Below are 27,219 nucleotides of genomic sequence, written 5' to 3' on the forward strand. Positions count from 1 at the left end.
ATAAGTCAGCAATGAACCTATTGTCTTATTCCTGTCAGGAATGCAGGGCCAATTTAAGAGGAAAAGGATGAAGTAAGGATGTTCCCTACATAATAATGTAAAGTCCTAACTCCATTGGAAAAGCCACAGCCTTGCTAATTATTGGGACAGTCAGGAAGAGGTTCACATAGTGGGAAAGTCCTCATGGGGTTAAACAATTCAGTCACTGAGAAGTGACTATATTATAGAAGTGCATGCATTTGTTCAACAGTTATTTTCTGGATTATCAGAAAAATATGGGCATACTAGAGGGGATTCATACTAGTGGGAGATGTCAAAGGAGATGGATCCACCCAAGCCCTGGCCTCTTGTATGGAAATCCCCTATAGGCCAAGTGGCCCTAACTCCCGGGCAGTGGTATTTCAAACTGAGTAGCTGAGACATAGGAAGGAAAGGCTGAGGAGAAGGTGACCAATTTGTAGGATAAGAAAACTCTTGTGGGTTTCTAGAAAAGTAGGTGGAAATTAGATAAAGATGGTGCTGTCCTGAAGAGTAATTGTTCTGAGAGCAAGAAATCACCTTTAGGAACCACAGAGTGTACAGGATGGGGGAGGGAAGGAGATGGCTTAATTGTTGGATGATTTTCCTATAGGCCTCAGCCTATAACTACTGAATCTGATTTTTCAAGCACAAAGGCCTAGCAATCTAAATGTTTAACAAGCACCCCATGTGGTTTTTATGACCACCAGTCTGAGAAACCATGATTTAATAGAATTCCTGAACCACTTTTAGTTTGCTTACCCACTCCTGCAAGGAGAGAGCAGAAGAGAAGTCTGCAGACACTGTGTTCCCGATTATTCAGCCTGATTAAGGAGGAGCAAGAAGTCAGTGGAATGCCATCTGCCCTGAGGTACAAGGGCTTGGACTCCCACACTCTTGAGATTTCTTTCAAGGCTTCATTGCCATCTGAGGCCTTGACATAATTTGTTGGTCTATGCTTGAAGGCCTATGCTAAACAGAGACAGCAGCCCCCTCTGGCACACTCTTCTCTTTGGCCTTTGGAGAAGGGTCCATTTTCACTTTTGAAGCTGACTCCATAGAGCCCTGAGGCAGTATTTCTTAGGGTACCACCTCCAGTTTTTCTGATATGCTACTGGGCCTCCTAAGCTTCCCTTAGAAATTATTTTCTTTGTGATACATCCCCAGAGGATTCTTCAGACCCAGCCTCTGAGCCCCATCTTAAGCTGTTATGAGCTAAATTGTGTCCTTCCCAAAATTCATGTATTGAAGCCCCAACTCTTGGTATCTCAAAATGTGAATGGATTTGAAGAAACAGTCTTTAAGCTAAAATGAGACTGGTTAGGATGAACAGACACCAGGGATGTGAGTGCACAGACGAGCAACTTTTTTGAAGACAAAACAGTGAGAAGGCACCATATGCAAACCAAGGAGAGAGGCCTCAGGAGAAACCAACCCTGCCGACACTTTGATCTTGGACCGTCAGCCTCCAGAACTGTGAGTAGTACATTTCTGTTGTTTAAACCCCCCAGTCTGTGGTATTGTGTCATGGAAGCCCTAGCAGACTTACACAAAAGCTAAAGTTCACTGAGCTGCCTGCACCTTTGTTATACTGCTATGTTCCAGAAAGTTTCTTAGCAGCCCTAATTCTCAACAGCAGCGCTATTTCCCTACATTCTCACTGGCTGTACTATCAACATGTGGTTGACTTTTGTTTATATTTCCCTATCAGTGGAAATTTTTTATGTTTATTACCAAATTGTTCTTACTCTAATATGAACTGACTGTGGCTTTTGCCTATGTTTCTATTTTTCCTTCTGATTTGTAAGAGTACTTTCTGTAGTGAATATATTGAATCTCAAGTCATCCATTTTGCAAATACTTTTTCAGTTTTTTTGTTTGTTTCCTGTTAAGATTGTTCATATTTTGGCATGAGAAAGCTTAATTTTTTTACATGTTAAAATCTATTTCTTTAATTGCAGTTCTATTTAGAAAATCCCTTTCATTCATGAATCAGATAAATGTTTAACTAAATCTTCAATTTTTTAATGATTCCATATTTCATTTTTTATTCTTTAATCCAACTTTTATTTATTTTGGTATCTGACATGGGAAAAGGATATAAATTGATTCCCCCTCCCCAAATACCCAAATTTTGCCATTCAAGTTTTGAAAAATAACCTACTCACATTCCATCAAAATAAAATGTTTCCTTTTTCATATATTACTACTTACAAAGTCTGATTCTTGATGTTTCGTTGCTCTCTTTTTCTTTCATAAATACCATTCTTGGCATCAACATACTTACTATACAATTACTATACTAATTATTTATTTTACTGATAGGGCAAATTTCTCTTTATTCTCATTTAAGATTTTTTCCTATCTATTCCTGGCTATGATTCTCAGGGAATTTTTAAGTATTTTGTCAAGTTCTCTCAATGATGTCATTGAGATATGGGTTGTGATTACATTACATCTACTAAATTAAGTGGGAAGAATCGACATCTTTCAATATTTTTCTCCAATGGGAAAAATGAACTGTGTCTCACTTTATTCAGAACTTCTTGTTGTACACCTCTTAAAACTTTTAGACTTAGTCTTAATAATCCCTACTGTTCTTCTAAGGACTGTTTTTAGATATTTTATTTTTTGTCACAATTGTGACTGAGACCTTTTTCCATAGTGATTCTCAATTATCTGTCAGTGAACCAAAAAAAAAAAAGTATTGCCTTTTGGATATTACTCTGAATACTGCCACTTTGTTGAATTCTCTTATCAATTCAAACAAGTTTTCCATTGATTCTTACTAAGGCTCTAGTTAAACTATCATCATTCACAGCCTATATGATTATCTTGAATCTTTCTTCTCATTAGAAATGCTTCTTATTTCTCCTTCACGTTAAATATTAGAGATGATAACAATTGCTTGGCTCACTTAAGTGCATGATTCTTTCTTCATTAACAAAATAGAATGTCCATATTCAAATTGTCTGCCAGAGAATATAACTTTGACCTGGCTTCTGTTTGACTATTATCCAAAAGGTCAAGAGGAATGGTGCTTATGGTGCGTAGTTTGAAGAACATGAATCGGTTCTCTGGTAGTTTAGATTTTATCTCTGGATCAAACAGGATCATTAGAGAGCCACACAGTTTGCTCTGCATTTTCTTGGTCCTATAAAATTGCCTTTGCAGAACTGTGCTTTGCCTTCCTCCCTGACTTACATTAGGAATAGTGTAAAATCACTTGAAAGGTCTATTACAAATACTGTAAAGAATTTTCCTCACTTAGTAACTTAAATATAAAGAAAACCCCAAGATAGAAATGTCTTCAATATGTCCCAGGAAAAAAACATTGGTGCAATTGACTCATGTTAGATTTCAAGCTCCTTGGTCCTTCAAAAAGTGTTGTGGGGCTCACTTAGTTGTCCAAATGGGGCTCTGGTAACAGGGGATTTGGGTTAATTCATTGAAGTCTGGGCCTAAAGGTCTAAGCAGATAGATTCATATTAAAACCAGGTTTGTTCAATATGGGAAATAGGAACAAATCTCAGTGAACATGTCAGAGGGAGGTCTCTCTACAGAGGAAAAGAACAGCTATATGAATCATTAGCAGAAGTCTAGATATATGAAAATACAACATAAGCTGCATACTTGTATGCCTTGAATCTGAATCCACTCATTGGAAAGTCCTTTATGATTACAGCTTTGGCTTCCACGGAAGATTATTACCAGAGATAGCCATATGAAATTGCCTCTGAATTTATTATAAAAAATATTGTCAAAAACATTATCCATTGTTCAAAGTCTCAAACTTAAGTTCCCAGATAAAAACTTTTCATTCAAGAATTTAGTTACAGGAAAGCTTTGACTCCTTTTTCAAATTCCGATGCTTGCTCCTTTCAGGTATTGCATTTCCCTTTCCTTCCTCCACTTTTCCACTGCTAAGAAGCTCAGAGCAAAATTTGCCACTCAATCAGAGCAATAATATGAGTCTTCAGAGATGACTTATTATTTATTTTCATGTTTCTGATTTCCTCTTACTAGTTTATTAGCTGTATCATTAAACTTTTTTAGGTTATTCCAAATAATTTTGAAAAAAAGGTAAAGTATGTATGGTATTTTGTTTCCTGTTGCTAGGTGGCTGTTTTTAATGGCTCAGACGAGGTCTATGAGGTCTATATAAAGGAGAGTCAGGTTAGACACATGATGAAAGTCGTTGGAGCAGTCTCAATCCTGTAGTTAGCTCAAGGTGGGGACTGTAACTCAACTAGATAAATGAAGGAGCCGGGCGGGTTTCTCAGCAGTGGACTGGGGAATGCATGCCCAGTCTAATGGAGGTAGCTGCCACTCGGCCCCTAAAATTAGATTGGTTTCTTGAAGTAATGCAAGCCCAAATTGCTGTATTTTACAATTTTTCAGGAAAAGCTAGAATTCAATATTTGAAAGAGAATCCTGGTTTTTGAAATGTTGACAACTAGTTCACTTTCTTTAAAACACTCTGAACCAGCAGAAGATAGGATGGCGCTGACAGGGAACAGGTGGAGAAATGGGGAGTTGCGAGTTGTTGTTCCACGGGTGTAGAGTTACAGTTATACAACACAAATAAGCTCTAGAGATCTGCTGCACAACGCAGTGCCTATAGTTAACAATACGGCATTGTGCACTTAAAAACTGGTGAAGAGGTTAGATCTCATGCTAAGGGCTCTTACACACACGAATGAAACAGACACACAGGGAAACTCCTGAAGGTGACAGCCATGTTAATTACCTTGATCATGACAATGGTATCATGGCTATATGCATATGTCCAAACTCATCAAACTGTATACATTGAATATATGCAATTATTTGTGTACATATTTTAAAAAACACAAAACTCTAGTAGTCTTCCTTTATTCAGGTCTGAAAATATTAGATGGACTATTCCAGAAATAAATAATTCACAAGTTTTAAATTATAAAAACTTAACAAGTCATTAAATTTTGACTGTTCTGAGTAGTATGACAAAATCGTACTGTTCCCCTATGTCCCACCAGGGACGTGAACCATCTTTGCCCAGCGTCTCTACCCTGTATACTCTTTTCGCCTGTTCATCACCTGGTTATCAGATCGACTATCATGATATTGTAGTGCTTGTATTCAAGTGACTCTAATGTTACTTAATAATGGCCCCAAAGTACAAGAGTAGTGATACTGGCAATTTGGATATGCCAAAGAGAAGTCTTTAAGTGAAAAGGTATGTATGTATAAGAAAAAACAGTATATACAGGGCTCAGTACTACCTGCAGTTTCAGGCATCAACTCAGGGTTTTGCAGCATATCCACTGTGGATAAGATCCTAGATTAAACCACCACCTGCGGCCCAGACCTGGGCCTTTGGGCTCTGAGATATCTGTGTGCAAGTATTAGAAACCCAGTTACCAAGGTGACAAAGCAAGTATTTTGCCACCGGGACGTTGATGTCACAATGCCACCAAGGATCACACTGAGTTAAACCTGAATAATAAAGCTTTTGGCCTGAGGAACTAGATACTTTGAGCTCTGTCCCCGATTTTGTGAGCATGGAGTAGTAGAAAGAGGCCTGGACTTGGAATCTGGAAGCATGACCTTGGTCTCAGCAATGCCACCAACAAATCCCATACAGGGTTAGCAAGTCCATGGAATTTCATGAGGTCTCCATACCACTCCCCACACAAGAAGAAAGTTAGATATGATATGTGAATCTTTCAAATTCTTTATTTCCAAAAGTATCTTATCAGAAAGCCCAAAGATATGTGAGCATGAAAGAAGTTTCCACTCACTTTAAATCATGTGCTTCTACAGAAGAACTGTCGAAATTTCCAGTGTTGCCCCTGACCCTGAGGTGAATTTTCAAGGGTGAGTAGGAAAAAAAAAATCAAGGTTGAAAAATAAAGGACAGCTTGACTTCTAATCTCCACCAAAGGAAATTCTAATATACTTTTTTTGTCAACAAAAAACATGGTCACAATATGCTTCAGTGCTTTGACTACTTTTTGGAATGAGTAGAGTTTATAATTTACAAGTAAGTACCATTTGAACATACACGCTTTTTATATCTTTTTTTTATAAATAAAAAATCACAAGCTATAAACAGCTGAATCTTAACAACGCTTTCAGAATACACGATTACTTTAATTCTGCAATGATTGTTACAAGTCTTTCCTTAAGGGCACCACAAAATTCACCCACCTTTTCTTCTTTTTTGTAAAACTGAAAGGTTGGGATGGAAATGATGTCGAGGTCCTTCACTAGCTCCTCGCACTCATCAATGTCCACTTCCAGGAACAGTATGTCCTCATGCTTCACAGACAGAGAATAGAAAAGGGGCTTGATGGTCTTGCAAGGCCCACACCACGTGGCTGAGAAGTCCACGGCCACCAGCCTCTCCCCAGCCTCCTTGAGTGCAGACTCAAAGTCCTCTTTGCTCAGGATCGCTTTCACCATGTTGACCTCCAAGAGCTCCACTGTTTTTTCTGCTGGGATGTCACCTTCTACAGGCTGAATGGTTTCTTCTGAGGACTTGGGTATGTCACCCTCCTTGGGCTGGATGATTTTTTCTGAGGACTTGGGGGTGTCGCCCTCCTTGAGCTGGATGCTTTTTTCTGAGGACTTGGAGGTGTCACCCTCCTTGGGCTGGATGGTTTTTTCTGAGGACTTGAAGGTGTCATCCTGTTTGGGTGGGATGGTTTTTGCTGGGGAATTGGAGGTGTCACCCAGCTTAGGTGGGATGGTTTTTGCTGAGGACTGGGAGGTGTCACTTTTCTTGGGCTGAATGATTTCTTCTGAGGATTTGGGGGTATCGCCCTGTTTGGGTGGGATGGTTTTTGCTGAGGACTGGGGAGTGTCACCCAGCTTGGATGGAATGGCTTTTGTTGAGGAATTGGGGGTATCACCCAGCTTGGGTGGGCTGGTTTGTGCTGAGGACTTGGGGATGTCACCCTGCTTGGGTGGGATAATTTTAGCTGAAGACTTGGAGGTGTCACCCAGCTTGGGAAGGATGGGTTTTTTTGAAGAATTGGGGGTGTCACTCTGCTTGGGCGGGATGATTTTTGCTGATGACTTGGGGGTGTCGCCATGCTTGAATGGTATGATTTTTGCTGAGAAATTGGGGGAGCCAATCTGCTTGGATGAAATGGTTTTTGCTGCGGAATTAAGCGTGTTACCCTCTTTAGGCAGGATGGTTTGTCCTGGGAAACCGGTGGTGTCACTTTGCTTCGGAGGGATGGTTTTTCCTGAGGAATTGGCAATGTTACCCTCTTTGGGAAGGATGGCTTTTCCTGGGGATCTGAGGGTGTCACCCTGCTTGGGTGGGATGGTTTTTGTTGAGGAATTGGGGTTGTCACCTTCCTTGTGCTGCCTGGTTTTTGCTGAGAAACTGGAGTTATCACTGCCGTGCTCAGGAAGGAGTGTGTCCGCAGACTGTGAAACTTTGGATTCCTCTGCAGGTACATGTTGTATTTTGCTGACATCATGGGCAAAAGCCTTCTCCTGGGTGTGTGCTGAGACCAGGAGAGTCACATGGTTGGGCAGAACCTGTGATAGTGGACTCTCTGAACAAAAAGTAAATAAAATAAAAAGGCAAAAGAAAAAACAAAAAAAAAATTTGATCATATACTTCAAGGAAGATTGGTAACATGCTTAGAGCTCACTAATGTAGTCTTATAAATGATCTGTTAATTTAAATAATCCCATTTGACAGGAAGCCAAGCATCATGGAATTACATGTATCCTTTATGTAGGTTTTTTTTAACTACAACTTTCTCAGCTTAGTCTGACACTACTGCCTATTCCCTAAGCACATAGGTCTCTTAAGGCAACACTCTTTTCTCCCTCTTACCATTAGGAGTCCTTTCATGTGTTTCTGCTTGTTCGCCTGGCCTCATTTCCAAATCTTCCAGGGCTCCAGCTTTACCACTTTCCATTTCCAGTTCTTTGTCTATATTCATTCCTACTTCATAGATACCTCATAGCGAAGAAGAGGCCATACCCTCCAACTTTTTCCAATCTGTCCAACCTAACGTCATAAAATGAATAACAGTTTATTTGCAGATGGTACTTACAGATTGTGTTCCCTCTCTGTACTCACAACAGTAATATTTAAGAGTTTCATGACAGCCTTAGTTATGGTGGCCACACTGAGCATGAGCCTGTGCCCAGAGCCTGATATGCATTCACAAGCATTATTTCCTATAAGATAACAAACCACTGAGGTAAGTGCCATTATGATCTCCACTTTACAAATGAGAAAATTTAACCTTAGAGAAGTTGTGTAACTCACTCAAGGTCACCAAACAAGTATGCAGGGCAGGTTTCAAGCCTGCACTCTGAGTCTTACCCTGTGTCAGAAGCCCTGCCCAGGATGGTAACTTGAAACCAACCTTCTTACAATCTCTCTCTAGGATTCTCCAGCTCCAGCTCTCTCTTTATGACTCACCCACCATAACCATCTATGAAATGTCACCTCCTAACCACATTACTCTCCTCTGTATAGTACTGCCCAACTGTCACATGCCTTGTTTGAACTATTTGGGTGGGAGTAGATTGTGACACACAGGAACTCCTTGAGAGGAAGAAGTGAGACCATCACCCCTTCCATCCCAGTAGATGGGAAACCAAGAGAACAGATATATGTGTCCTGGCCTCTCCACTCCAGGTTGAAACCTTAGCATGAATACAGATTACATGTGTTCAGAAGAAAGCTGAAAGCAGAGGAGTATTTGCTTCATGTTCCAACTGGAAGGCCAGGAAAAGCCCACATCCACATGGACTCCACATCGACATAGCAGCATGGGCCACTGGCAGAGGATGCAACCAGATTGTTGGGCCTGCTATGCACATGTCAGGAATCCAGAAGTCGCGCATGTCCCAGAGTGGGCCCATGAGTGTTCTGAGAGGTCCAGAGAACCAGGAGAGGCCTCAAGGAAGAATAAAGAAGCCACAGCACAGGAGGATTTGCAACCAGAAGCAAGGACTATGGGCATGAGCTTGACCAGTAGATAACATCACAGTGCCCAACCCCTAGATGAGATCAGGGGTCCTCAGTAGTCCTCAGGCTAGGGACCAGGCCAGCAGAGGCAGATGGCCCAACCACAACTAGTCCACAAAGAGCTGTGTACCCATATGTTATAGAGAAAGGGGAGGCATCAGAAAGACTGAGCTGATATCGGTGTTCTTTAGGCTGAAATACTACAAACAGATTTAATTCCATGTCCTTGCTCCCCACCATCTCTCTCCAAATCCCTTTGAGATTAGGCTCATGGGGAAGAGAAGATACATTGAAAAAAATTTTAAAGTTGTGTTATATCTGCACACCTTAGTAAAAATGAGGAAATGAGCAATTGTGACCCTGTTACATTTATACTTGGAGATCTGAGTTGTGTTTTAGGTTCAGCAGAGTTATTCTAATTTTTTCTACTCTTCATTCTGCAATTCAGATGGATTCCAAGCAACTTGAAACATTGATGTCTCTGAATAATTTTCATTCAACTTGTCATAAAATGTTTTTCTTTCATCACAAGTTTGTCCCAAAATTGCTCATGCATCCTTATGTCAGTCATGGCTCTGTTAATAAAACAATCAACTATTTTAGGCATAGGAAGATTTAGGTAATTATAAAATAGCTGGAAAGGCTGCCTTTGGGTTAGGTGTCCAGGAATAATTCCTAGAAAAACAAACGACTTTGTAGAATTGTAGAAATGTCCTCCCAGGAGGGGCTTCGAACTCTGTGATATCAGGAAAGTAGGGAATCATAAAGTCATTGCTAGAGCTATTGACTTCAAGAACTTTCTGCTATAGATTCAATCCAGGAATGAATGAGTCACTCCTCCTCAGCTCAGAGGTAGAGATGAAAGCTGGAGTCTTACTCCAGTGTCCTCATCAGTCCCCACCATCAGACCCCTGCAGAAAGAGACAAAGCTGCAAGATAATGGTCTCTTTCTCATGCAGATTCATCCATTGGTAGATTCCGATTTGTATACAGAACCTCAGCTACAAGGGAGTCAAGGAAATGTGTTTTTTAGTTTTCCAACTTCTGCAGTACAGGGAAGCACCCTAGAAGTTGTAATTAACACTGGGTGGAAATTCATTTCTACTACATACAATGACAACATGATGGTCTAGTTTTTTTATATGTCATACTGGCATAATTTTTTGGTTTTATAATTACAAAAATAATACATATTCATAATAGAAAAAATAGAAAACACAGATAAGTAAAAAGAAAATTAAAATTACTCATAGCACCAACCTTCAGGTATTATAACTATTGATATTGTGAAGTATAATCTTTCTCTTCTATTCATATGTAGACATTTCCAGAAGATACTGCAGTTGACCCTTGAACAACACAGGTTTGAAATGCACAGTTCCACTTACGCGTGATTTTTTTCAACAAATATTGTAAATGTACTTTTCTCTTATGATTTTTAATGACATTTTCTTTTCTCTAGCTTACTTTATTGCAAAAATAAAGAACATAATACATACAGCATACAAAATATGTGTTAATCGACTGTTTGTGTTATCTGTAATGCTTCTGGTCAATAGAAGGCTGTTAGTAAAGTTTGGGGAGAGTAAAAAAGTATACTTGGATTTTCAATTGTGCAGGGGGTTGGTATTCCTAACCCCTGTGTTAAGGGTCAATTGTATTATATATTCTTTTCACTTAAGAATATATTTTTAATATTTTCCATGTCAAAACATGTTCACCTATAGCAAGGGTCAGCAAACATTTTCTGTAAAGGGCTAAAGAGTGACTATTTTAGACTTTGCAGACCACATGTTCTCTATTATAAATACTCACCTCTGGCATTATAGCATGCAAGCAGCTGTTGTGGGTTGAATTATGTCCTCTCAAATTTCATATGCTGCAGTTTTAACCCCCAGTACAGATCAAAAAGGACTTCATCTTTACCTATTATATCCAATTTTCTTTTGCTTCATTAATTATGTGTGTGCATGTATATCACACATATTTAGAAATAAAATGTTAACATTTGTTTATTTTGGATGGTGGGCGTACATACATGGGTTCACTGCATTAATCTTTGAAATGTTCTATATTTGTAAGACTACATAAAAGAGGGGGATATGAGCTGAAAGTTATTGCACATTCATGTATTTGTTAATTGATAGAGAATATTACTTGAATAGAGAAGCATTTGTCACAGAGAATCACTCTTTATTGTTTTTTTTTTTTTTTTGTAATCAGATCAATATAGCATCAGGACTGTGTGCTAGCTACTGGAGTATAAAAATGCTTATCTTCAATAAAAGCCTTCATTTCAGTAGTGATTAAGTGTAAAGTCACCTATACTTCATATTTCCAACTTATTTTTTTTTATTGATGTGACTGCCATTTCAGTATTTTTTGCTAAAGTGATTAGAAAACAATTGGTTATATAAGTCACTGCACAGCCCTGGGCTTTACTTGGTTCACTCACCTTATCCTTCTTTCCTTTAAAACATCCCCAAAATCTGAAAGATGTTGTTGTGGGCTTACAGTAAATAAATAAAGCCATAGATTCATTTAAAAATCTACTAAAGCTTATTTTTTACCTAGTTTCTCAGTGTCATACTAACATACATTGGAAAAACTTCTAAAACATTCTAGGGTGCTTTTCTAATATTTGAATGTCAAGGTGGATTGTTAAATTGCTTACTACTCCTTCTATTTTTCTGGATTTTCCAAATGTTCAAGAATAGACATTTCTATAGAATGCTATGGAAAACAGTATGGAGATTCCTCAAAAAATTAAGAAATAGAACCACTATACAACCCAGTAATTCCACTTCTGGGTATTTATACAAATAAATGAAAACAATAATTAGACAGATATATGCACTCCTATGTTTATTGCAGCATTATCTACAATAACCCAGATATGGAAGCAACCTAGGTGTTCATCAATAGATGAATGGATAAAGATGATGTGGTACAGACATACAATGGAATATTACTCACACATAAAAAAGAATGAAATCTTGTCACATGAGACAACATGGATGGACCTAGAGAGTATTATGCTAAGTGAAATAAGTTAGACAGAGAAAGACAAATACCATATGGTTTTACTTATATGTGGAATCTAAAAGACAAAACAAACAAACAAAGTGAAACAGAAACAAACTCATAGAAACAGAGAACAAGCTGACAGTTACTAGAGGGGAGAGGATAGAAGGCTGGACACAAAAGGGGAAGGGGATTAAAAACAAAAAAGAATAGACATTTGTAATGGAAAGAATATAAATATATATTTTTAAATGCTAAATGAATGCTTTTCTTTTCTACTTCCAAATGGTTCATCATGCAGAGAATTTATCATGAATAATCAGTATTTTTTCTAAGGTATGAATCTTGGGCCTTTGTACTTGGCTCTCTGAGTTCATTTCCCATTTATTCTTCATCAGTTCTAGACACTATGGTATCTATGTTTTTCTCAAGGGAGGATGAATTATTGATTTTACTCAGTTCATTTGTTCTAATATTTAACTCCCAACATTTTTGTGGTTGGAAAGACTTCTAGTATAAAGTTTCAAGTTCTCCTATGTAAATATTTACCGGAAAATTCTGTTTGGAGCTGCTTTGGCAAGATTCAAGTTAGTTGTAAGTCTGTTGTTTTAATACTAATAGGCTGCTACAAAAACTTTTAAAATGCACATGACCCCTCCTAGAGCACATGGTTCCTGGTATCTTCCAATGCCCAACTTCTAAAGGAAGACAGAGAAGTGAGTAAGCAGATTACAGAGTGTACCTGCCTCCAGAACAAATGGCACTCACAGCAGAGCAAAACAAAGCATCAGGTCCCATCGAACATCTCTGAGTGCATTAATTGCAGCTTTGAGGTTCAGAGTCATAACACTGTACTTCCACAGCAAGTACAATGGGGAACAGCTGAAGAAGGGTTACATTATGATTCTTAATTTAAAAAATATTTTTGCTGAGATTATCTTTATTAGTATCTGGCAGACCAACATCCCTATCTTGGTCCCTGAATAAAGAAACAAGAGAGAAGTAAAAGAAACTATTCCCATAAGACTTTTCCAAACCATTCATACCCAGTACAAAATCAGAATATTGAAAAATAAATGTTTAAAACAAAAAATAGTGAAATGTCACATACCCACACTTAATTCTAGCCACCCGGCTCCTCCTGTCAGCACCGCACATTTAGTAAAATAATGTCACATGCCATAAATCTTTTCTCCCCAGTCCAAGTACAAACTTACTGAGGGCGAGGGACATTGCATTGTCATCTCCAGTCTTTAGCTCGGTGTACACCACACCAGAGACTCAAGGAAAACTTGCACCAAAGTACTGAAGTGTCATCTGAGTTTCTCTTTTTTCCTGATCATCCACTGTAATACCTAATTAAGTTCCTGGTCTTTTGTTGCAATACTGAGAGTAGAGAATAAAAATGACTAGTCTCATTGTGTTTAGTGCAAAAAAAAGGTACTATCTTTGAGGAAAATGTACTATCTCTGATAACGTTTATCAAATAAATAAATAGTACTTTTTTTGGATTTGGAAAATCCAAATTTTGAAAAACACTGTAGTGTTTATCAAAGATAGTTCTTTAACATACAGACTAACCTGCTACTCAAACTCTACAGTGATTGGAAGAGGGGCTGTTATTCTCCTGCAGGGAGTGGGGGCTCTGAGAAAGCTCCAGGAGTGCTTCCCAGCCTCCTGAAACTTGTCGGTGCACTGCCAGGCAGAGAGCAGCAAATGCAGATGGCCTTCCTAGCAGGGAGAGAGCAACCATGGAGTGAAGGTGCTCAGGAAAAACAGCACCAGCCAGTGATGCACAGAGACGGAGGCTGGGCCCAGATGAGAGGGATATTTCACCATAAGTTACAGATTTGGAATTTTATTTAATTAGCAACAGGTTTTGAGGAAATGACATGATGCGATCTGTACTTTAGCAGATTCACTGTTAGCAGATTCAACAATGAATTTGAAGGCCAAAGGCAGAATTCAGAGAGATCTGTTAAGAAACTATCATAATAGGAGGGAAGGAAAAAATGGCATAGATGATAGAGGCTCTGTTCATCCTTCTGGCGACCAAATCAAAGTTGTGACGGAAACAAGGAGCAGCAGCAAGGAAAAATCGCCTGGGATCTAGATGAACAAGCCATACAACTAGGGAGAAAGCCAAGAAAGCACCCTGCAACGGCAGAAGGTAGGACGGGGCGAGGACCCGGGGCTGCCCAGTCTCCATCGGCTGAGTGAGATGGACGCTGCGGCAGCGGCAACAGCAGACGCCTCTTAAAGCGACCACGGCAGCCAGCAGATTTTCACGATGGCAGACTTGCTCACTCTGAGCACCAGTGCCGATTCGGCTGAGCTTGGGGCACCAGGGACTTACAGGGAGCCATTGTCGGAGTGAGGGCCCAGTGAGACTCGCTTTGTACAGAAGTGCTGGCAGTATCCATTGTTCCCAGTAAAGCCTCCCACCTCCCAGTGCGCAGACACGGCACCACTCTAGCCATGACATCATCCAACTGGATAACAGAGGTTGCTCCGCCCAGAGGATTCCCTAAAAACCAGCCTCCCCCAACCCAGACCCCACCCAAGCCACATCCAGGTGTATCCTCAGCAAGTCAGATGCGCCTTGCGGAGCAGCACCTAGACTTACACTGGAGGCAGCTGGCTTCGGTTTCTGATGTGGCCTTTTGCGGCAACTGTAAGCACAGCATCTGTGGATTGCTTGCCGAATCTTAACAGGTGGCCCCAGAGGGGCAGAGGCTTGAGCTAAGTTTGGCCTGCAGCTGAATCCCTCTCAGGACTGTGCCACTGGACACCTACTTCACAAATCCACACTAATGAGACTGGGAGACTTAGGAACTTTGCTTAGTACATAGAAACAGACATAGAAAGGCAGCCAAAATGGGAAGACAAAGAAGCAGAAACCATATGAGAGAACAGAACAGAGATCCAGAAATAATGGAGTCAAGCAATCTAACAGATGCAGAGTTCAAAACACTGGTTATAAAGATGCTCAATGAACTACAAAGAGATTAAAAAAAAAAACATAAAAATGGAAATGGAAAGTAGAAAAGGGAACCAGCTTGAAATGAACATATTATCTGAGATGAGAAGTATATTAAATGGAATAAACGAAGAGATGAACAAAGAGAATAAAGAAAAGGATCCAATGCCCTATCTAGAGGACAGGAAAGCCAATCAGGACACTCAATCAGAATGGTAAGAAAAAAGATGCCAAGACTATAAAAATAATTTAAGGAGGATATGGGACACTATTAAGGGTCCAACTATTTGTCTGATCAGCGTAACAGAAGAAAATCAAGACGCCGAACAGCTGTTTGAAGAAATAATCATGGAAAACTTCCCTAACCTGGTGAAGGAAATGGACATAAAACCCCAGGAAGCTCAAAGAATTCCAAAAATCAGGAATTCAAAGAGGCCCATGCCAAGACACATCATAATTAAAATGCCAAAGTTTAAATACAAAAAAAGAATATTAAAAGCAGCAAGAGAAAAACAAGTAATTATTTATAAGGGAACACCCATAAGATTGGCAGCTGATTTCTCAAAAGAAAGTATGCCAGACAGAAGGGCTTGGCAAAAAATATTCGATGTGATGAAGACCCAGGATATACAAGCAAGAACAATTTATCCAGCAAAGCTATCATTTAGAGTCAAAGGACAGATAAAAAGCTTCCCAGACAAAACTAAGCCAAAAGAATTTATCACCACCAAGCCAGTATTACAGGAAATGTTGGAGGGACTTATTTAAGAAGAAAAAACATGCATCAAAAACAGGAATAAAGAATGGTAACAACTACATTTCTATCAGTAAGTACCTTAAATGGAAAAGAATTAAGTGCTCCAACCGAAAGATAGAGTGGCTGAAAGGATAATAAGAAAACAAGACCCCTACGTATGAAAAGGAAGTGGATGGAAAAAAATATTGCTTTGATGGACATAGAAGGTGTTTAAGTCAGACAGAGAAAGACAAAGACTATATGATTTCACTTATATGTGGAGTCTAAGGAATAAAAAGAACAAACTAACAAAAATAGACTCACAAATATAGTGGACAGAGGGGAGGGGCATTTGAGGGGCAGGGAGAATGGGGTGAAGGGTTAAAGAAGTACAAATTAGTAGCTGATGCGGGATGGGGATGGGGAGCACAGCATAGGGAATGCAGCTAGCATTAATACGTTGGCTAAATGGAGGGTCAGGGGAGGGAGGGTGCAATCGGGGGGACCGTTTTATGAACTGTATAGATGTATAAGCAATGTACTCTGTACTTGAAACTAAATTAAAAATTATTATTATTAATCATTATTATTATTATTATTTTAAAAAAGAAGATACTATCATAATAGTTGAGAGAGAACATATTGAAAGCCTAAACTAGGACAGTGGAAAGAAGGTTAGGAAGTTCAAGAAATTCCAGAAACAGAATTTACATTATTTGATAAATGCTTGGGAGGGGTTGAAATTAACTTTCAAATGTGAAGCCTGGGCCACTGAGAGGATGTAATGCATGAAGCGCACCGTTAATGGGGAGTAGGGTCTGCATACCCGTAAGGGGCATCAGCACCTGAAGCAGGATGCCAAGGGTGCACACCCAGTAGACAGCTTGAAACCAAGGTTTGATCTCTCGAAAGAAGTCAGACCAGACCACAATTTGAAAGCCAGAGATAATAATTGAAATCATAAAATCAGATGAGATCATAAGGAAGGGGTTAGAAATTGAGCAGGATCAGGAGAATGAATTTGTAGGGAGTATCTGCATTGAAGCACATGAGAAGTCTGAAGATGCAGTGAGAGAAGCAAGGGGAATCGTGGAGTCCATGCCCAAAGGGGCATCAGGAAGGAGAGGGCAACAACCTCGAATGCTTACAGGAAAGTAGGGAAAGTGGGACAAAAGAGGTCAGCAGTGGGGCGATTAGGCAAGGTCATCTTTGAAAGCACAGAATGAGGGAAAGTGACTAAACTGAGATGAGTGAATAGAAGATTAAAGAAGTAGATCATGATTCTCTTTTAAGAATTTCATTAGTGTGAAGGACAGAGAGAGTGGCTTGATAGGGAAAAGGAGATGGATGGCAGTTGATCAAAACTAGAGAAGATTTATGCACATATGTAAGTTAACCACCACAGGAGAGAAGCGGTGCAGGAGGAATTTTAAGATGATAGCAAAACAAAAAGGTTGGGACATGCTTAAGAAGTGAGTTGGGATCCTTTTCCAAAAGACTAGGAAAGGAGAGAATAGGTACAAATCCAGAGAAAACTGGAGGTGAAGGAGTACAGAGAAAGCTGGCCACCCTGGGGCCGTCCAGGCCCACTTTGGGACATCAGTTTTGGCACTTGGTTCTCAGAAGTGAATTCAGGGCCTCAGGCACTATGATGTCAAAATTGCCAGACTCTGATGCAGAAGTCATTTCAAAAAGCCAGTTAAGAACTTCAGTCAGGGCGGAATAATGGTGTTAGCATTGAGATCAGGAACATGGAAAAGGTAAATCAAGCTGCCCGAGCAGCAGGTCCAGGAGAGTCACTCCAGCAGTTTGAGATCAGATAATATATTCAGTGAAACCAGCAAATCTAGTTAATGGAGTGGTTCAGCTCTTCCAGCTGGAGCAGGTTAACCCTTAGCTCCCAGCCAACACTCCTCCTAAGATGTAAGAACGCTAGTTAGCATGGGCCTCGATATCACTGGGTTTACCCTGCTTACTAACAGCATAAAATTGAGAAAGTCGGTTAAGTTCTCCATGCTGCTTCTATACAAATGAGAACAAGAGCGCATCTTTCTCAGATAGTTTTGTGGATAAAATGAGCTACAATTTCAAAGTATTTAGTTCACGGGAAGTATTCAGTGAATGAAGATTTTCTTTTTTTCATTCCTTCATATTTACAGTACTTATAATGAGAGTAAAGAGAAAATGGAAGCACTTAGAACAGTGCTGGAAAATTGTAAGTGTTCAATAAATGTTAATTATCATTATGATTATATAGTCATTTAAAATAATAAAGTATATCTGTAGATATTGATATGTATGGAAACAGCTCCAAAATATATTGGTTGAAAACAGCCAGAACAGATTGGAGGGGACGGAATGGGTAAATGAGATCAAAAGGTACAAACTTCTACTTATAAAATTTATAAAATAAGTCTCAGGGATCATGGTGACTATAGTTAATAGTGTATCGTATATTTGAAAATCGCTAAGTAAATCTTAAAAGTTCTCATCACAAGAAAAAAAAATGTAGCTACATGTGGTGATGCATGTTAACTAAACTTATTGTGGTGATCACTTTGCAATAAATACAAATAACGAATCATTATGTTGTAAACCCGAAACCAATATATGTCTATTATACCTCAATAAAATTTTTAAAATTTTTAATTAAAAAAAGAAATAAAATAATAGTATCTAACATTTACTTCTGTCTTTCTTACTAGTCCATGGTCTTGGACAATTTACCTAACTTCCTGTGCCTCTGTTTTCTCATCTGTAGAATGGAGATAATAATAATTATATCTACCTCATTAAGGGGGTTATGAAAATAAAGAGGTGATATGATGTAAAACACCTAGGATAGTACCTGGCACAGAGCAGGTTGCTACATTCATGTTAGCTATTATTGTTTTTAAGCAATACTGGGTGCCAGGATCGTCAGTGCTTCTGTAGAGTGACACCCCTACAGCCCACTCATGAAGAACAGCGAATGTCGACTTCCATGTAAACGGTGCCCCCTGTGGTTGCCTGGAGTCCTCTGGCAGGAAGGCCTCTTCACATGCCTGTTCCTACTTCCCATTTACTCCTCATGACACACCTGGAGGTAGATACTATGGGACCACAATACCTACGAGACAACTGGGGGGCAGATGTTTTCAGAATTCAGAATTTTGTTTGGCTTTTATTAAATCAATGCAGTGCATCTATTACAGAACATCCAGCAGAGTCACCCTCGGTTGGAAAATAATGACTATAAATAACATCGGATCAGTTCAGGCCAAATGAGTTCATCTCAAACTTAGAAAAAAATCTCTCCATTTATGATGTTTTTTGGATTACAGAATTGTGGATAAGTGTGCATAGGAATTGGTTTCTGCATTTATATAGGAGGAAACTAAGGATTAGAGAGAGATGAATCTGCCAAACATCCCACCACCAGCGAGTTACAGAGTTAGGAGTCAGACTCAGATAGTCTGATGCTAAATTTCTTCATCCGAATTTCTATATTGCATTGCTTCCCTAGGAAAGGAACAAAACTAAGAAAGTAGCAACTAAGAGTGCAGGAAAAAAACTCTTCCCAAGTTCAGGGCAAAGGTTGAAGCCTATGGCATAATAATAGCCAATAGGTTCTCCATGGTAGTGCCTTACACATGATTTCACTTAATCTTGACTTCAACCCTGTAATGGGGGTACTATCCTGTTTTACAGAAGGAAATTGAGGCTCAGAGAAACCAAGTAACCTGGTCAAGACTTTATGATAAGTACAGGGTAGGCTGATTCCCAAGCCCCCATTCCTACTCCTGTAGTCGTGATACCTCCCCGTTTCTGCCCTTGAAGGAACATCTCCTTCTCTTTCCTGCCATTCTTGATTCTCTTGTCTTTCCCCTTAATTTCCTGTGTAAACTTGGAAATTATGCACATCTGACAGAGCAGAGAGGACTACTAGTTCAGCACTGACTTATAGTGGCCCTCAACAAATACTCGTTAGATGGGTAGATGGATGGATGGATTGATGACTTTACCAAGAGAGCTGTGATAAGGTACTTGCCCAAGAACTCCTGAGTTTTCTGCCCTACCTCCCCAATACCACCTCCCACCTTGCTAGATGGGTAAGAGGCTAGACCAGAATGACCATGTGTCCCAGTTTGCCTGGACTATTGAGTTACTCCTATTGGCCAAGCTTGGTGTTAACAGCATCCCTTTCACGCTCAGAAGTGCCCCGTTTTGAGTGATAAAGTCTGCATTTAAGCAGGAGATTTGGGAACTCATAAGGGTAGGCTCTGACAAAGCTAGCATAAAGTTATGGCCTACCTCTCCCCACCGGTACACCCCCTGGGAAGGGAGTGCTGGATAATGTGAGACAGCTGAGTAAGGTGGGCCCAGCACCAACTTACCACCACTCTCTGAGAAGGGGGCTGAGCCTTGGGACCCACCCCAGACTGTCATCATGGAATGGCAATAGAATAGGGATGCTGGAATAGCCCACCTGAGACAGCTCCACACCCAACACCAGGCTGCTGCCCCAAAAACCTCTGAGGACCTCAGAGAGGCTCATGCTCCCATCCAAAAGTCTTCCCAGGAGCCTTAAGTGGGAAGCAGACTTGAGGGAACCAGCTATGCAAGATGGTGGCAGGGGTGGGGGGTGTGGGGGGGGAGGGCGGGGGCAGCTTAGTGACCAGACCAGATCCAGAAACACTACATAAGCCCTCCAGAATCTTAAATGCATCCTTTCCACTCCTTCACCCACCCTTAGGAGAAAAGGAGGATAATCCTGATAATAAGCTTACGCCTAAAATGATAGAAGCCACTGAGTTGACTAGGTAAAACTAGGTATGACTAAATTCAGCTTTCCACGTTAGACAGAATTGGGCTCAAGGTAGAAATTAAGTTGTTACAGAAAATAGAAAGAGGTACATTTTTGTACCTCCGACTTTTGTAGCCAGTAACACTTATTTCTAATACTGTAATTTTTAATGATTACAGTTTTCTATTTTATACTATTTTCTACTGTAATTTATTTAACTAATTTCCTATCACAGGATGCTCGGGTTATTCTAACTTTTCATTACTATAAAGGACAAAGACCTTAGTATGTGCATATCACTAATTAATTAAACCTGTGCTAACCAGCTACCACGTCATGAGGTCACTTGGGCAACCTATGGGCAACCTTGGGCAACCTATGGTCCACCTGGCAGGGAAATGAGGCCTCTTGCCCACAGCCATGAGGGAGTCAGTCAAAGCAGATGGTGCAGCCCCAGGTGACATCTCCATTCAGCCTATTAGAGACCCCAAGTCAGAACCATCCAGCTAAGCCTTTCCCAAATTCCTGCCCATATAAATCATAAGATAATACGTATTTATTAAGCCACTAAATTTTGGATAAATGTGTTATGCAGCAATAGATGTGTACATTATGTATAATACATACATATACATATATATGTATAATATATATACACGCACGCACATACACTTAAATTAATTCCTAGAAATAGAAAAATAGGATTGGTGGGTCATAGGATATGATCTTTTCAAATGTTCTAAATATTCAATTGTCAAGTCACTTTCGAGAAAGCTTGTACCAATTTATACTCTGACCAGAACGTATGAGAGCGCCCATTTTCAGAATACCTGCCTATGCTTGGCATTATCTGTTTGGTTTTTAAATAAACACTGGAATGGAGAGGAGAAGATAGCTTCTTATCTGTACAAGCAGCCTGTTGAACTACACGTTGCTGCAGTGTGTCTCAAAACTTTAGAGAAGACATTCCTGGAAACAGATGCTCATAGGATTAGAATGAGGTCTCCCTCCTCTCCCAACCAGCAGGCCTTGCGCTTAGATCCTTAACTAAATAGGAAGTGTTCCCCAAGTTGCCATACATAGGTAACCACTCCTTAGTAAATGCAAACAAAAGGCTTGTTTTATTACACGATCAGAACACTGGGTCTCTTGGTGACGGTGAGGTTTTGTGTTTTATTTAATTTTTGATTATATATGGAAAACAGCTTCCCAGCATGTGCTCTCGGTATGACTCAATTGCTGAGAACATAAGGCACTGCTTTCTTCCCTCATCATATCCCTTTCCCCTCGTTCATCTATGCATCGAACAAAGCTCTCATAGAAAGCAATAAGATCCACAAGTGCATATGAGATTGGATGTGTGTGTTGGTGAGCAGGTGGGGAGCTGAGATGATGAAGGGATGGGAATAAGTAAAACTCATAAAATTTACTGAGTACATTAAGTTGGCAGGTTATACTTATGAAATCCTTCTAGCATATTTAAGAAGTCAGCCTAATAATCCTTGTCTGTTTCCACATCCTCTTTGAAAAAAAAAGGAATACAGCAAAATATAAACTAATGAAACTTTGGAATTTCCAAATGCTATCATTTCATATTGGCTTCAGATTTTTACGTCATGAAATAAATAAAAATTACTTATAGTTAAATGGCCTCTGTTCTCCTCCCTGATCCTGTTTACTTCCCTCCTTCCCCAGAGGTAAGCGCCATCATGAAGCTGATGTTTTTCCTTTTAATTCTTCCTTTATTTTCACGCTGATAAACAACTTACGTTATTGCTTTGTATAAGTTTGTATGCTTTTGCACTTCTTCAACTTGTTTTATTCACTCAGCCAGGGCCACAGCTCTGTTGCTCAAGCTGTAGACCACACAGCTCCTGAGGACTCCATTCACAGACCACACTGTGAGAGTGGCTCCCTGGGGGCTGTGCAGTACGGTAGCCCTGCATTCCACTTTTTTTGAGATATATGCTGATGCATGATAGAGCTTGCATTAATTTTAATTACCCTATTGTTTTCATCATGTCGCCATTCCACATTTTATTTATTGGTTTCCTTAGGGGAAGACAATGTTTTGCTATTGCACAGTGCCGGCGAACATCTTTATCTGTGTCTTCTTACGTATAGGTACCCAAGTTTCTCTGGGGAATCATCATTCTTTATGCCAGGGTGACTAATTTAAAAAAAATATATCATACTGAACATTATAATAAGAAAAAGACAAATTTGGTAAAACTTGAAATATTTATTAGTAGGAATCAGTGTGTGTTAAACCAAAAATAACAGATACAATTGGGCGATGTTGTGGCAATGCTTTACTACAGAATACAATGTAGAAAGGTCCTGTCTACAGTGGCATCTTCTATATGTGAGAACTGGGTCCGGCCCAGACAGAAGCCCTTTATAAAAACACGAGAGAAAGGAGCGGTTTACACAACAGAGCCCTGACATTGGATCACTGGGTCTGGTTCCAACAATAATGATTAAAAGAGTAAACTCGATACCTAACAGGTCTGAATACAGCTCAGAGTCCTTTCTTTCATAAGCCAGCTCATTATTCAACTCACTACAAGCATTGCAGAGCAATGAGAAGTGGAGTCCCCTAAAAGGAGCTCAATGTAGCCATCACATGCCATATTCTTTTATCTTAAGAGGAAATATTTCAGTCGTCCAAACCTCCTTCAGAAAATTAATTCAAATTTCATTGGGGCACAGCTCTTTGTTGGCTAAAGGTTAGTTTTAAGTCTTCGATCTTCTATAGGCTACAAGGTAATATCACATTCAACACACTAGTGTACCATTTTCAATTATAAAATGGCAAGTCAATTATGTACCTACATAAAATGTCTGACTCCACTGCCATCTTAGGGCTTTCCACTGGGAAATAATCCCAATAAGAACCCATGTCCATATTATATAACACACAGTCATGAGCCAAACTCAGCCAGTGAAACGGATTATATGTTGGCATAACAAATATGAAATCATATTTACACATATACATATACTGCACATGAAAGGGGGGGAAAAAACAGAGGGAAAGGAGCAAATTTGGTGAAATTATGTGAAGGATGCTACATCACATGAAACAACTTGACATTTTGGAGCAAAAGTAATATCCAGGCCATTACATAGTATTACTTGGTTATACTTCAATTGTTAGAACAAACAGAAAGTAATCTCAAGGCAGAATAAAGAAAGATAAGAAAGCCTGGACAAGGCTGAAGCATCTGTCTTCAGAGAAGACCCCACGTTTAAGTGAAGGCTTGTGTGCCCAAGTTCCATCCACTCTTTTCACTAGTTGCTCCAAGTAGTAATAATTATATACACTGTCATCTGACTGGCTTGAATAGTTAAAGCAATACAGAAAGGGAAAAGAGTGGTTTCACACCCTCATGTGCTTCTGAAATAAAACCATGGGCTCATTCGTGGGTAGTTCTCTACATGTTTATAAGACCAGCCATTTTATACAAGACAGAACCACTAGAGATCCAGCCTAAAGCTGTGTAACTCCACTGGGACGCATACCACCTTATCTAGGAAACCTGAGAGGCTGTCTAGAGAGAAACCCAGGTTCTCAGGGACAGCTTGATGAGGAAAGCTTCCAAAATAAGCCTGCATGTCACCTGGAAAATGTCATTTCAATTTTCATCCCAAATTTCTGATCTTTGTAAAGGCATGATAATTGCTTGGCCTGCAAGCAGAATCATGTTAGCAAGTAATGTTAACAATGTGGAGATAACCCTAAAAACCCCTGTAAAAGCTCTACCAAGACATCCAAATGCCACTTGCTAACATTTTTTGAGGTACTTGTCTGGGAGAGCTCAGACTCTTGAACCAAATATAAGTGTTTCCAGCCTTCAAATTTTAAGGTTGTCAAACTACTCTTGCAAGCTGAGCGAAGCAGTAAGTAAGAAAATCAAATTGACACCGTATTCTTTTGTTAAAACAACAACAACAAACAAAAACACCTTAATCTGTGATTTCCATCTATTTTCTTGATTACTGTCCACGTAGAGAAGTGTAAACTTGGCCCTGGTCTCTCAAGGACTCTTTCGTTTTGTTGGGACTCGGTGTCACTATATGTGAAGAGCAAAGAGGGCACAGTCGTGGCAAGACATGAAGCACCAGCTCACATGAGTTACTCAAAGTTTGAGGTCTTTAATCAGCTGATGATCTCTCTGCTGGCTTTAACACTGTAAATTTTCAATAAATGTTTCTCAGCCCCTGAACGTTTATGGCAAAGAAGGTACTGGCTGGACCATGCTGCACGATTAACCATTTCTGAGGCCATTCTGTCACAGTTCCTTAACCCCAACAAAAGGCACCATTCCAAATCTTAAGAATCACCTCCCGATGTAAGACCTAATAGGACCCCCCACACACACACACATACTGCTTCTTGATTTCCAGGTTTTTATGAAAATTAAAATGGTAATAGGATTTGAATTTGGAATAGAAATAGTTTTTCTTCCTCTTCATGCCTTTTCTCCCTTTACTGCCTTTGCAGTCAGACATCTTTAATTAACTGAGCAGACAGGGTACCTGAAAAGGAAGGTTTTATCACAGCCTAGTCCCAGTTCATTGGCATCCCAAAGTTGGAGTCCTCATGAGCCCTAAGATCTGCCTCCCCAGGCTTGGCATCTCCTCAAATGCTTTCTCTGATTGTGCTGTTAGAGGTCTAGAATCTTAAGGTGCTGGGACTTCCCTTGGCTGGCTTTCCGGTAACCTGTTATTAACTGCTATTAGAAGTTTGCCCTATGATATAGACTTAAATGTCCTCCAGTTAATTTCCCCCTTAGACGTGACACTATCACAAATTCTTAGTAAAATAATACTCTTAGTAAAATAAAACCTCTCTAAGAGAGTAGGGATTTATTGCTGTGGAGGTGATGCATACCAAATGGTCTCTGGAATAATATTTACGTCCTACATCTGTCACCGCTTATACAGTGACTTTAAATGACTCTTCCAAACTAGGCCTCCCACTCCCAAAATTAAATGCAATATTTTTAGCCAGATTGGGCTCGTTTGTCTATAATGATCAAAACTTGGAAAAATGTTCATCAAGTAAGAGTCGGAGATATTGGCAACAGTTTCTAATACATCATCTTTCTCCACTTTTACAAAAGCTTGAGTGATGGTCCAATTATGCTTCAGTGAAAGGCAAACTAAATAAAATTAAATTAACCTTTCAGTGAAGGCTGGTTAGTCAACAGAGGCAATGGCACTGAAGAAGTTACTGGAATTTGGCTAGGGAACACAGGAAATCAGAGTGGAGCACCACTTTATAATCTCACACACATAATAAACCAGTAAGATTTTTGTACAAATTGAGAATATTCTAAGGTTTAACAAAAACTCAACTATACTTATTACCTAACATCCATTCCCTCCCGTGTGCATTTCATGCACAAAAGGCGACGTGGTGAATTTTTCCAGAGTTTTCTCGAATCCTTTTCCGGGGACTTTTCCTGCCCCGTTCCCTGTGGGTCTTCCATGATGCCAAGCCAGTGTGCTCACTTCTCTCTAAGTGAGGTGCCAGGCCACTAAGATTAGGGGGTCCTTCAGCAGTGCATGGGGAGGTGACTCTGGCTTCTTCAAGTACAGTGGGCCGTGACCCCTGGTCAGCAGCACCGCCGGCTGGCTTGCGTAGCTTGCTTCCCAAGCTTCATTGCTCCATTGTTTCCATTTTCATGGGGGTCCAAGGGCGGGATCTGGCGACCTGGAACAAAAAGAAGGCCAAAGCTGAGTTCCTTTTTACCAGTGGACACCACACACAGATTAAGACCGAGCCTCAACAGCTCCAGGAACGGTTGTGTTGTACGGAAAGTGGAGTGGCTCCAGGAGTAACTCTCCCTCCCTCCTGCCTTTCTACTTCCTTCCTTTGTTGCTCTGCTGAATAAAGTCAAACCCTTGTTTGGAAAGTTAAGGAAAAGAAAAATCAGCTTCCTGATAATACAGATTTCCTTGGATTTGGAACCTCTTGCTTCTGAGTAGAGGGGAAAGTTCTCATCCACCTTCTCGGCACAAGCATCAGCCCACTGTTCTTCCCCAGCCTTTCCGCAGATCTGTGGCACTGGAAAGAGCTGCTCCGCAGCACCCCGCCTTCAGTAATAACAGTGCATACTCATCTTTTCTGCTTCTTAAAATAGAACTGGATTGGGAATCGTAATCTTCCTCGTAATATCACTTATTAACACTTAGCTCCCCATCCCTCATCTTGCCAATGCACTTAGAGCATTAACAAAAGTCCCGAGAGATACTCTTCACAGGAAACTATTTTAATGTCATCCACAAGTAATCTTATTTTTACTTAATTTTTAAAATTATCCTAGCGTCTCTGTAAATAAACACAAAATAAGAATTTAAAATGCAATGCAGGGAGACAGAGAGGTGGTAGCTAAAGGATGTGGGGGTTTTATTTTTAGGTGATAGAGATTCTAAAGCTGACTAAGCTGATAATGGATGATGGTTGTATATATCCGTGACTAGATGAAAAACCATTGAATTGTATACTCTAAATGGGTGAAATGTATGGTATTTGAGTTTTTAAAAATTAATTGTTATTGGTATACAATTGACATATAACATTATATAAGTTTAAAGTGTATACAACCAGTTGATTTGATACATTTATATATTTCAATATGCTTACTACCATAGCATTAGCCTACACCCCTATGATG

General features: G+C 39.8%; 2 protein-coding genes across 3 annotated transcripts in view; both read right to left on the bottom strand.

The window, feature by feature from the left end:
- Nucleotides 1-6,147: 6,147 nt before the first annotated feature.
- Nucleotides 6,148-7,997, bottom strand: TXNDC2 (thioredoxin domain containing 2). Its single transcript, XM_011366177.2, has 2 exons — nucleotides 7,859-7,997; nucleotides 6,148-7,571 (listed from the first exon to the last, which is right to left on the bottom strand). Exons 1-2 carry the CDS (start codon nucleotides 7,965-7,967, stop codon nucleotides 6,148-6,150), a joined length of 1,533 nt encoding a protein of 510 aa, XP_011364479.1. The 5' UTR covers nucleotides 7,968-7,997.
- A 14,758-nt stretch (nucleotides 7,998-22,755) lies between these two features.
- The window catches only part of RAB31 (RAB31, member RAS oncogene family), a 126,776-nt gene continuing 122,312 nt past the window's right edge, over nucleotides 22,756-27,219 (bottom strand). For both annotated transcript variants that reach the window (XM_011366154.2, XM_023534175.1), the window contains exon 7: nucleotides 22,756-26,255. In XM_011366154.2, the coding sequence (XP_011364456.1) occupies nucleotides 26,158-26,255 (98 nt within the window). In that variant the 3' untranslated portion in view covers nucleotides 22,756-26,157. The remainder of the gene's footprint in view (nucleotides 26,256-27,219) is intronic.

The sequence above is a fragment of the Pteropus vampyrus genome, unplaced genomic scaffold, assembly GCF_000151845.1.
Source record: "Pteropus vampyrus isolate Shadow unplaced genomic scaffold, Pvam_2.0 Scaffold122, whole genome shotgun sequence".
Taxonomy (NCBI): Eukaryota; Metazoa; Chordata; class Mammalia; order Chiroptera; family Pteropodidae; genus Pteropus; species Pteropus vampyrus.

Excerpts from the sequence above, each read along its gene's own strand:
- TXNDC2 (XM_011366177.2), bottom strand. The coding sequence starts at position 7,967 with ATGAATATAGACAAAGAACTGGAAATGGAAAGTGGTAAAGCTGGAGCC. Across the intron at positions 7,572-7,858 it reads ACATGAAAGGACTCCTAATG|AGAGTCCACTATCACAGGTT; the intron begins GTAAGAGGGAGA and ends CTTTTTGTTCAG.